Source organism: Schistocerca gregaria, chromosome 7 (genome assembly GCF_023897955.1).
Source record: "Schistocerca gregaria isolate iqSchGreg1 chromosome 7, iqSchGreg1.2, whole genome shotgun sequence".
NCBI lineage: Eukaryota > Metazoa > Arthropoda > Insecta > Orthoptera > Acrididae > Schistocerca > Schistocerca gregaria.
Genome location: NC_064926.1, coordinates 558,830,337 through 558,842,688, shown reverse-complemented (window position 1 = coordinate 558,842,688; position 12,352 = coordinate 558,830,337). Strand labels below are relative to the sequence as shown.

General features: G+C 36.6%; 1 protein-coding gene across 6 annotated transcripts in view; it reads left to right on the top strand.

Moving 5' to 3' along the window:
- LOC126281932 (neurobeachin) overlaps nucleotides 1-12,352 on the top strand; it is a 2,071,601-nt gene that overhangs the window by 2,045,391 nt on the left and 13,858 nt on the right. For all 6 annotated transcript variants that reach the window (XM_049981271.1, XM_049981272.1, XM_049981275.1 and 3 more), the window contains 6 exons: nucleotides 3,894-3,966; nucleotides 4,462-4,556; nucleotides 4,637-4,726; nucleotides 4,925-5,102; nucleotides 6,115-6,195; nucleotides 6,284-6,451. In XM_049981271.1, coding sequence (XP_049837228.1) covers nucleotides 3,894-3,966; nucleotides 4,462-4,556; nucleotides 4,637-4,726; nucleotides 4,925-5,102; nucleotides 6,115-6,195; nucleotides 6,284-6,451 — 685 coding nt within the window. The remainder of the gene's footprint in view (nucleotides 1-3,893; nucleotides 3,967-4,461; nucleotides 4,557-4,636; nucleotides 4,727-4,924; nucleotides 5,103-6,114; nucleotides 6,196-6,283; nucleotides 6,452-12,352) is intronic.

The following is a 12,352-nucleotide window of genomic DNA, read 5'->3' as shown; positions in this document are numbered from 1 at the left end:
CTTAAAGCTTGTTCCCCACAGATAAGTAGAATTCTCAGCCACGTATGTAATAGCTCTTTGGAGCAGGGTGTTTTCCCTGATAGACTGAAATATGCCATTGTAAAACCATTGCATAAAAAGGGGGATATGTCGGATGTCAACAACTACCGCCCAATCTCTCTTCTGACAGCTCTATCAAAAATTTTTGAGAAAGTAATGTATTCAAGAGTAGCCTCCCATATTTGTAAAAATAAAGTACTAACAAAATGTCAGTTTGGTTTTCAGAAAGGCTTTTCAACAGAAAATGCTATATATGCTTTCACTGATCAAATATTAAATGCTCTGAATAACCGGACATCACCCATTGGTATTTTTTGTGATCTCTCAAAGGCCTTTGATTGTGTAAATCATGGAATTCTTTTAGATAAGCTAAATCATTATGGTTTGAGTGGGGCAGTGCACAAATGGTTTAATTCATACTTAACTGGAAGAATGCAGAAAGTTGAAATAAGTGGTTCGTGTAATGTTAAAACAGCTGATTCCTCAAACTGGGGTGCTATCAAGCACGGGGTCCCACAGGGTTCGGTCTTAGGTCCTTTACTGTTCTTGATATACATTAATGACTTACCATTCCACATTGATGAAGATGCAAAGTTAGTTCTTTTTGCTGATGATACAAGTATAGTAATAACATCCAAAAACCAAGAACTAAGTGATGTAATTGTAAATGATGTTTTTCACAAAATTATTAAGTGGTTCTCAGCAAACGGACTCTCTTTAAATTTTGATAAAACACAGTATATACAGTTCCGTACAGTAAATGGCAAAACTCCAGTAATAAATATAGAATTTGAACAGAAGTCTGTAGCTAAGGTAGAATTTTCAAAATTTTTAGGTGTGTCCATTGATGAGAGGTTAAACTGGAAGCAACACATTGATGGTCTGCTGAAACGTCTGAGTTCAGCTACGTATGCTATTAGGGTTATTGCAAATTTTGGTGATAAGAATCTCAGTAAATTAGCTTACTATGCCTACTTTCATTCACTGCTTTCGTATGGCATCATATTCTGGGGTAATTCATCGTTGAGTAGAAAAGTATTCATTGCACAAAAACGTGTAATCAGAATAATTGCTGGAGCCCACCCACGGTCATCCTGCAGACATCTATTTAAGGATCTAGGGATCCTCACAGTAACCTCACAGTATATATATTCCCTTATGAAATTTGTTGATAATAATCCAACCCAATTCAAAAGTAATAGCAGTGTGCATACCTATAACACCAGGAGAAAGGATGATCTTCACTATGCAGGGTTAAATCTGACTTTGGCACAGAAAGGGGTAAATTATGCTGCCACAAAAGTCTTTGGGCACCTACCAAACAGCATCAAAAGCCTGACAGATAGCCAACTAACATTTAAAAATAAATTAAAAGAATTTCTAGATGACAACTCCTTCTACTCATTGGCTGAATTTTTAGATATATATATATTAAAAAAAAAAAAAAAAAAAAAAAAAAAAAAACTTAATCATTAGTGTCATGCAATATTTTGTGTAATGTAATTTCTTGTACAGACATCTTTTATTAACCTGACACGTTCCACATCATTACGAAGTGTCGTATTCATGATCTATGGAACAAGTATTAATCTAATCTAATCTAATCTTACACTTACATCTAAGACCATGGTTTGGAAATGGACATGATTGTTTGAAACTTGACACCACAAAGAAATGACTGTCATCACAACTATGATGGATATTGAAGGAAAATAAAGATTTTTAACTATACTGTTGTCATGAATAATCAGGAAACTATGCAGTGAATAATAAATGTTTATCAGATGTATCATGAATAATAAATTAGATTTTCTGTAGCTGTGATATGCAATATGTGAACAACGGAACAAAGAAAACATATTTTATGTGTTTAAGGAGTAGAATTGTATCAAGTGGAACCATCCTACCTTGCTGTGTCTCAACTGCCAATGTTAACTATCCTTCAATGTTTGAAATACCAGTAGTCATCATTATCCTTCCACATATTAGCCATTACTAGACTTTGCAAAAAATACATTAAAAATTTAGTCCTAACAAGTAATTATTATAAATACGTTCATTATACATTTCATTTCCACTTCTTCACTAAAGTAATTCATTGACTCACTCATCATGTGAATTGTGGACGCTTGTAATTACTGTTTTGCTTTAAAATGCACACATTAAAAAAAAAGGCATTGTGTAACATAATCTTGGAAATCAGTAACTACTTACCAGATTTTGGAACAATGATGACTTGAGTAACACTGACTGATATCCAGAAGCAGTTGGGGAGGAGGAGGGGGTGGGGGAAGGCTTCGACAAGTAAAGGGATCATATGTAATTGTTGAAGAATACTCTGAGTTAAAAAGAGAACTATGGAGTAGATTAGGAGTGAAAAGTAACAGAAGACTATAATAGCTCTAACTGAAAACTGAAGGTTCTAATAATGAGTAATAATTATTTATGTTTTGAAGTTTCAAGTTAAAACTTGGAAGAATGTATTGGGAATATGTGAAAATGATAGATGAAGAGAAACAGAGGTGAGATGAGCTGTGGTGTTATAGGACGGTGAGAAAGGGGTGTGTGAAATAGAGAGTTGTACATTGTAGTGCCAAAAGGTGAGAGAGATGATGATAGAGAAACCAAGAAAAAACACAGGTAGTAGATGGGGCAGGAGAATAAGATAGAAACAAGAGCACAGAGACATTGCAAGCTACCATCCTTTATCCATGGCATTTACTACATCATTGATTTCCTCAAACCACTACTTATTTGACAAAAGAAGCCTCTCACTGTACAACATAACTCTGGGCTGGTTCCTGTTGATCATCTGCTGTTCAAAAGACGTGGCTCTTGCGTTCCCTTTTTGAAATGAGTTTATTATTGCAAAAAATATCTCTCATCACTGAGGAGGAAAAAGCTGCAGTGCCTGTTTAGTTTTGAAGTCTAGGCCTAAAATCCATTGATGTCCAGAGACTTCGCTCATTACTTATGATTCATAATGATGTGTATGGCTTTACTCCAAAACCTATTCTCTGTGCCCCCTTTAATCTTGTAACCACATCCAAAATTGAATGTGTTTTTCAGATTGCAGTATTGTCATAAAAATGTGTGTAGCAAACTCACATTTGTGTTCATCAAAAGAATATCTACAAGTTATTATTACTTTAGGCATGTCTTTCACCAACATATGTTATGTAAAGTGCGTTAAACTACTGCCTTCAAAAGACTGATGACTAGATGAAACATGAAATAAATGTTGTGACATGACATCAAACAGTGATGAAAAAATGGTTACAATTTCCCTATTCCAGCATTACTTCATAACACTTACATTTTCATTTAAAACAGGACTTGAAAATCTTTAGATATGTTCCGATTTATTTTAATGTTTTAACAAAAATGATTGATATTTGTTTTGGATGTATACTGGTATCTAAATCAGTGCAAATATTTTTCAGAAAGTGTGTAGTTTTGCCTTAGACTTATTCTGGCAGCATACATGGTGTTCATGTGTGGCAGTGCACTGAAAAAGTAAATTCGTACTTTAGAGCTTTTTGTGTTTGTCTGGATCAACCAGTTCTCAGAGAAAGTAGCGGCATACCACCTATGCTCATTAAGTTACTGTGGTGTTCGAATGCATTTTTGGGTGGTGATCAGCTTCATTTGTGGAGTAGATACTTAAAACAGTAATTGTATTCTTTCTGTGGTTCTCCTGATTGGACTGTGCCTCAGAGAAGCAATGAAGTCTAAAATAAACTGATTTTTGTCTTGAAAGAACCACAAATCCTACATTATTTCATTTTCCCTTAGTGATTCAGATGGCCGTATTCATTTTGGCAAGGAAATTAGTAGATTCTTGTTCATTTCAGGCCTTGGAATCTGAATTTGTGTCCTGCCAATTGCACCAGTGGATTGACCTCATTTTTGGATATAAACAGAGAGGTGAGTAATGTGATTTACATTCATTTCTGAAATTTAAAAGTGCTTTAGATTCAGAGAATCATGCCAGCTAGAATGCAATTAAATGACTTCTGTTGTGAACAATGTCCGAAACAGAACTATATATTTCTGTATGTTTAATAATACCAAAAGAGTCTCAAGGAACAAAAGACTGTTAAGAACTGTGTCAAATAAAAAAATGATGATGTGATATATTAACAAGTAAATGAGATGTTTGAAAGTTCTTTCATGTTTTTTACCTAGAAGAGTGCTATTTATAGCCGGTTGTAACAATTAAACCTCATCAGCTTTTCTCTCTGCCTGTCTTAAGAGATATCATTGGTTCCTTGCTTTGCTTACATGCTTTGCTTACATTGCTTATTGTTTTATCTATTATTGAAGAATTTACTAGTCTTTCTCCATTATTTGAGTTGCTGTATAGTATTTTGTAAGCTAATGTTTACCTTAGTAAATTCTATCATTTTTGTTCCATTGAAGGCCCTGAAGCTGTCAGAGCAACAAATGTCTTTTACTACTTGACATATGAAGGAAGTGTGGACATGGACAGTATTAGTGATCCAGTAATGAAAGAGGTGAGAGATCTACTTTGATAAACAAAAGGAATCCATTGTCATTGTTCAGTTATGTACAGTGTATTTTTTTTTCCCCACAGGCCATTGAAAATCAGATTCGTAACTTTGGCCAGACACCTTCGCAGCTTCTAATGGAGCCACATCCTCCTAGGAGTTCTGCAATGCATCTGGTGAGGCTCTTGATCAGTTTCCATCTGGTATTTCCCCTGCTTGCTGAAAAATCATAAGTGCAATATCTGTATAGAATCATAATTGCCTGGTCCAGTAAATGAAACTATTTTTACCAATGTCTTTAGTAATCAGCTAATAGCTTTGCACATGATGACTTGTGTATTCCATCACTAACAAGGTTTGTTTTGTTTTTCAAGTCTCCAATGATGTTCTCCAGCATCCCAGAAGATGTCTGCATGACAATGAAATTTCCATCTAACTCACCTATTTGTCACATTTCGGCAAATACATATCCCCAGTTGCCACTTCCGTCCGTTGTCACTGTGACTGCAAACCAGCAGTTTGCACTAAACAAGTGGAACACCAGCTATGCAGGTAGGTCAAGTATTCCCTTTTTTATTATTACCATCAAAGTACAGTTTCAAACACTGTGTACAGATAAATTAAAACTCCTACTTGGCAGTTTAGTAGTGCTAGCAAAATCATTTCAGAACTGAATAAATCAGAAGCTTTAGCCAAAATGAGAGGAAAGATAGGAAGATAATGGAAGAGTGGACATCTCTTCCAGTCTAGTTATCAGACACACACATGGAAAATAGATGAAGCTACATCCAATTCTTTTACATTTCTTGTGTTTGTCATTTTAAAACTAGCCTTTGAATTAATTCCTATTGCTGACTGCTGCCGCTCACCACATTTTTGCATGCATAGTAAGTAAGTGAACAATTTTCCTTTCACTTCTTTTGTCTTTAGCTCCTGACAATGGACATGTCAAGTTCAGCCGGTTTACATTATTCTCAACTCTCTCTGAAGCACCTAAATTTCGTATGTAGATAAGTAAACATCCTTCTAACCTGCCTTTTGTTGCAATTTTGTTTTTAGCTGTCATACTTCTTTTTAGGTTTCCTGCATGTGTAACTTTAAAATCACATCTGTACAAATTTGATACTCAGATTGTTTCTGAAATAATTTTCATGTTTTATAATGCATATAAAAATAAGGAAAGAATGTAACATTATTCAGTTAAAGTGATAATACTGTTGCCATTTGACTGTTATTTATTTCCTTCTGGATACACTGTTGCAATTGGAGGCATAATAAATTTCAAGAACATCATATTCATTGTTTGACGATATGGGATCATCATATTAATCTCACTTACATGCTTTGTTATGGTAGCAAGTGAGCGTATCTCACAGGTTTTCAAAACTTTTACACAGGGATGTGATATGTAAATAATTTTGAAAGTATTCACTTGACAATTGCTGTGTAGCCAAAATTGCAAATAAATAACAGGCATATGGTGAAAGCATTATCGTTTGGATAGTTCTAAATGATTTTGACTCTTAATAATAAGAAAATCATAACATTATTTTGTTCCTTGCAGCATCTGTTCAGTCCCCAAGCTACGCTGAGACTCCACAGACACCCACAGCAAATCTTCCACTATCAATGGACCCTGTACTTTGTAAGTTGACAATCTGAATTTGCAATATGAAAATATTCGGTGTGCTTCAGAGATGCAAGTAACATTATGTGTTATTCTGTATGCACAGCACAATCAGGCAGCAGTTCAAATCCAGCCATGAGAAGACATCTTGGTGATAACTTTAGCCAAAAGATACGGATACGTTCCAACTGTTTTGTAACAACAGTAGACAGCCGGTTTCTTGTTGCTTGTGGTTTCTGGGACAACAGCTTCAGAGTGTTCTCTACTGAGACTGGTGAGTGCTACTTGATATAAAATATTTTATTATGCCATAAGATAACAAAAGTAGATTGTAAAAAGTCAGAATCTAATAATGGTTATGATTAAATCTGCAGTCAAAAATGACAGTGGCCCGGAACTTCAATTATTTTGGAAGATAGCTAGTTTCTGATAATTCAGAGTGTGTTACAGGAAAGTGGGCTGCTAGACATCTTGTTGGTATGGGCCACCTTTCTCAAATATACTGATTCACTCGTAAAGTTTTAGATGTCGTGAGCTTTAGTTCTGACATCAGTTAATTGTGTTTTCTAGTTGAGAGCCCTAATGATAACTAATTATACCAGTGTAATCTGAACAACAAATTCAAGTGAAATAAAGTCTAAATAAGATCTTGTAATTTTCTCGTAAGAGTCACATGCCAATAAATAAACATATTGAAAATGTTGTTGTTGTTGTTGTTGTTGTTGTTGTTGTTGTGGTCTTCAGGCCTGACACTGGTTTGATGCAGCTCTCCATCCTACTCTATCCTGTGCAAGCTTCTTCATCTCCCAGTACCTACTGCAGCATACATCCTTCTGAATCTGCTTAGTGTATTCATCTCTTGGTCTCCCGCTATGATTTTTACCCTACACGCTACCCTCCAGTACCACATTGGTGATCTCTTGATGTCTCAGAACATGTCCTACCAACCGATCCCTTCTTCTGGTCAAGTTCTGCCACAAACTCCTCTTCTCCCCAATTCTATTCAATACCTCCTATTAGTTATGTGATCTACCCGTCTAATCTTCAGCATAATTCTGAAGCACCACATTTCGAAAGCTTCTATTCTCTTCTTGTTTAAACTATTTATCATCCACGTTTCACTTCCATCCATGACTACATTCCATACAAATACTTTCAGAAACGACTTCCTGACGCTCAAATCTGTACTAGATGTTAACAAATTTCTCTTGTTCAGAAACGCTTTCTTTGCCATTGCCAGTCTACATTTTATATCCCCTCTACTTCAACCATCATCAGTTATTTTGCTCCCCAAATAGCAAAACTCCTTTTCCACTTTAAGTGTCTCATTTCCTAATCTAATTCCCTCAGCATCACCCGACTTAGTTTGACTACATTCCATTATCCTCGTTTCGCTTTTGTTGATGTTCATCTTATGCCCTCCTTTCAAGACACTGTCCATTCCATTCAACTGCTCTTCCAAGTCCTTTGCTGTCTCTGACAGAATTACAATGTGATCGGCGAACCTCAAAGCTTTTATTTCTTCTCCATGGATTTTAATACCTACTCCGAATTTTTCTTTTGTTTCCTTTACTGCATGCTCAATATACAGATTGAATAGCATATGGGAGAGGCTACAACCATGTCTCACTCTCTTCCCAACCACTGCTTCTCTTTCATGCCCCTCGACTCTTATAACTGCCATCTGGTTTCTGTACAAAATGTAAATAGCCTTTCACTCCCTGTATTTTACCCCTGCCACCTTCCAAATTTGAAAGAGAGTATTCCAGTCAACATTGTCAAATGCTTTCTCTAAGTCTACAAATCCTAGAAATGTAGGTTTGCCTTTCCTTAATATTTCTTCTAAGATAAGTAGTAGCGTCAGTATTGCCTCACGTGTTCCAGTATTTCTACGGAATCCAAACAGATCTTCCCTGAGGTTGGCTTCTACTAGTTTTTCCATTCGTCTGTAAAGAATTCGAGTTAGTATTTTGCAGCTGTGGCTTATTAAACTGATTGTTCGGTAATTTTCACATCTGTCAACACCTGCTTTCTTTGGGGTTGGAATTATTATATTCTTCTTGAAGTCTGAGGGTATTTCGCCTGTTTCATACGTCTTGCTCACCAGAGGGTACAGTTTTGTCAGGACTGGCTCTCCCAAGGCTGTCAGTAGTTCCAATGGAATGTTGTCTACTCCAGGGGCCTTGTTTCGAATCAAGTCTTTCAGTGCTCTGTCAAACTCTTCACGCAGTATCGTATCTCCCATTTCATCTTCATCTACATCCTCTTCCATTTCCATAATATTGTCCACAAGAACATCGCTCCTGTATAGACCCTCTATATGCTCCTTCCACCTTTCTGCTTTCCCCTCTTTGCTTAGAACTGGGTTTCCATCTGAGCTCTTGATATTCATACATGTGGTTCTCTTTTCTCCAAAGGTCTCTTTAATTTTCCTGTAGGCAGTATCTGTCTTACCCCTAGTGAGATAAGCCTCTACATCCTTACATTTGTCCTCTGGCCATGCCTGCTTAGCCATTTTGCACTTCCTGTCGATCTCATTTTTGAGACATTTGTATTCCTTTTTGCCTGCTTCACTTGCTGCATTTTTGTATTTTCTCCTTTCATCAATTAAATTCAGTATCTCTTCTCTTACCCAAGGATTTCTACTAGCCCTCGTCTTTTTACCTACTTGATCCTCTGCAGCCTTCACTATTTCATTGCTCAAAGCTACCCATTCTTCTTCTACGGTATTTCTTTCCCCCATTCCCGTCAATTGTTCCCTTATTCTCTCCCTAAAACACTCTACAACCTCTGGTTCTTTCAGTTTATCCAGGTCCCATCTCCTTAAATTCCCACCTTTTTGTAGTTTCTTCAGTTTTAATCTACAGTTCATAACCAATACATTGTAGTCAGAGTCCACATCTACCCCTGGAAATGTCTTACAATTTAAAATCTGGTTCCTAAATCTCTGTCTTACTATTATGTAATCTACCTGCAACCTTCTAGTATCTCCAGGGTTCTTCCATGTATACAACCTTCTTTCATGATTCTTGAACTAAGTGTTAGCTATGATTAAGTTACGGTCTGTGAAAAATTCTACCAGGCAGCTTCCTCTTTCATTTCTTGGCCCCAATCCATATTCACCTACTACGTTTCCTTCTCTTCCTTTTCCTACTGTCGAATTCCAGTCACCCATGACTATTAAATTTTTGTCTCCCTTCACTACCTGGATCATTTCTTTTATCTCATCATACATTTCATCAATTTCTTCATAATCTGCAGAGCTAGTTGAAAATACGATAAAGATTAGAAAGAATAGTTAGTTTTGAGAGTGGAAAAATCATAACAGATGGTAAGAATCCACCATGGTACATCACAGCATGTGGCACCAGCAAATACGAATTTATCATGAAGCCACTGGTAATTTTGGCACTGTTGTGTGTCAGGATCACGGCTCTTTACTAAGGTCTTCCTCAGAGGTGCTATATTCGAATCTGGTTGGCCAGCATCTAAGTTGTGGCACATAAACCCCAGACCTTTTGGGGAAACTCAGTGGGTGGCGGAGTGTGACAGTGGCAATGGCCAGTGCCACCTGTTTCGGCGAGTTTGACATCCCCTAAGTTGAGTCACCTGAAACATCGTCTGCAGATGATGTGTTAGCAAGAGATGCTAATAAGTCCAATGTTGCGTATATTATGTCAGCCGCATTTGGCAATTTATTTATAGGTTGATCATAGGGCACTACCAATGCTACTTCCACTACTGATGGTAATTTCTGTTTTGAAATATGCAAAAACATATAGTCCGAAATTGTAATTGTGACTGTTGTACCTGGCAGGTCATGCCAAAATTCTGAATGGGTTTTGTCAACCCTTTTTTTCCTTGATAAAGCATGTGCCTAAGCCTTTGGTCTGGTGATTTGGTGCAGCAAACAAGTAATTTGCCTATAGCAGACTGATAGATGCACATAATGGTTTCTATTACATGTGTCAGTGCTGCACACATCAATCCACTATTGCCAAGTGATTGCCTTTCCCTTATTGAACATGTTGTTCTATCCAGGAATTTCCATTATTGTTGAACATTTAATTGAGACTTCAGAATAAGATACGCTTGATGATGTGGCAGATGCACACTAATGTCAAACACCAGTGCTGTCATCCACTGATCTAAATTGCTATTAGCATAAATTGTTCATGATTATCAGTAACTTGTTGGTGTAAAAAATATTTTCCATGACAAAGCAAATTTTTGTTGTTCAGGCATAAAAGGTGGAATCATAGTACCACTTGAACTGACACATGGGCAGTTCATTGCTCTTGACTGTCTGTCGTCACAAAGTGGAAGAAGTCAGGAGGATAGTCATCATTTTCATATCTGGCATCACATCATTCCTGGCACAGCAGAAAGAGCAAATGCACAGTGTTGTGTAGTCAGCATTGTTATTTGCATTTGCTGAGCCAATGTAGAATTGTACACTGTTTCAGTATTCAGTTCTTGCACAGCAATATGTCCAGTTTTTGCATTGAAGGAGGGGACAGCACCAAAACCTGGATTTCAGTTTGAATTTCTTAAATCTCATAGTCGATGGCACACCAAATGTGTGTGTCTTCTACTGATGTGACACTGTATGTAACTGTCCACAAAATAAACACTTGCATGTGTTTCTTTTTATTTTTTGCAACTCACAAACACATTCGTAAATGAACATAAATAACTTGGCACTGGAATAGCTTTAAAGGTAATATTCAAACTAGCGGTAACAAACAGTAGAGTCAGTTACTGGATCGATTATTTCTGCAACTTAACTCAGTCCTCATGTATGTAAGAAACAGTAAAAGTTAACAGATAGATATTCAACACAAGGAATCCATAAGAAAGGATAGCAAGAACTGTACATTAAATAAAAAGTCAGGCAACACTGCCCATTTAAATTACTAAGAAGCTGGCTGGATGGCTGTGCATAATGTTAAAGATACTCATTCTAAATCTAATGTGTTTATGAATGGAGTTCTGTTAGTTTTCGATACCTGTTTTACCATGAAACAATGAGTCAAAACATCATGTACTGTGGAAAGGAAACTGTATGAAATGATTAGGACAAACAGAGGAGTAGGGCTGATTTTATAAGGCAGGAAATGCTGCACTATTTTAAGGAAAGAGATTAACTCTGTAATATCTGAAATTAGGAATTCAACTAAATTTCAGTCTATATGAACAATATTAAAAAAGAAATTGGGAAATCAGTTAAAGAATGTGAACAAATACCTCCTCGTGCACTCCATCTACAATTTATCATAGCAAATAGAATCATTGAAAAAAATCCATGTAGCAGATGTTTAATATAAACAGATAGTAGTAGTAGTAGTAGTAGTAGTTGTTGTTGTTGTTGTTTGTATGCGAGTGTAAAAAGGAAAAGAACAAGGTACGTAGACAGAAGCTCCACAAACAGTATTCCTGACACACACTAAGTCTGTCTTCATATTGATGAAGTGACAGAATACTGGACTTACTTTGTTACTTAATTTTTTTTTATTACTGTGATTTTATGTTTTTTATATTTTCTTTAACTGTTTTTCTGCCATTAATTTAATTGTGCTGAACCTGAGATCCTTAAATGTTTGAAATACATTTTCTTTGTTACATTTTCTGTGTAATTTATATCTTGATTCAATCCATGTCCTAAATCACACACATGTCCAATATGATATCTTGCTAGACAAGTTAGAAGCTGTTGGTATACAGGGAGTGGCGACAAAATGGTTTCAGTCATATCCCCATAATAGGCAGTAGAAATTACCTCAGCAAACATTAAGAACCAAAGTATTGTTTACAGATCTGATTTTAATACTGTATCAATTGGGGTACCACAGGGCAGTGTTCTGGGACCTCTCTTATTTTTTGTTGGTGGAAATGACAAAGATTCCAATCAATGGTTTGCACATAACCCTGCTTGCTGATGATACAAATGTTGCTGTAATGAAAATGGCGTACTGTTACATGCCATGTAGAGGAGATGTTCAGTTGCAGACAGGCGCAACATAGACACTACTATACATGTTAGCTTTTGGCCAAAAGGCCTTCTTCTAAAACAGAAAATGTGCACAGCTCACATGCACAACCAATGTGTCTGGCCACTGTGAGCAACTTTACCTGATGGGAGAAGCACTCTTGGATGGTGGGGCTAAGGAGGGGG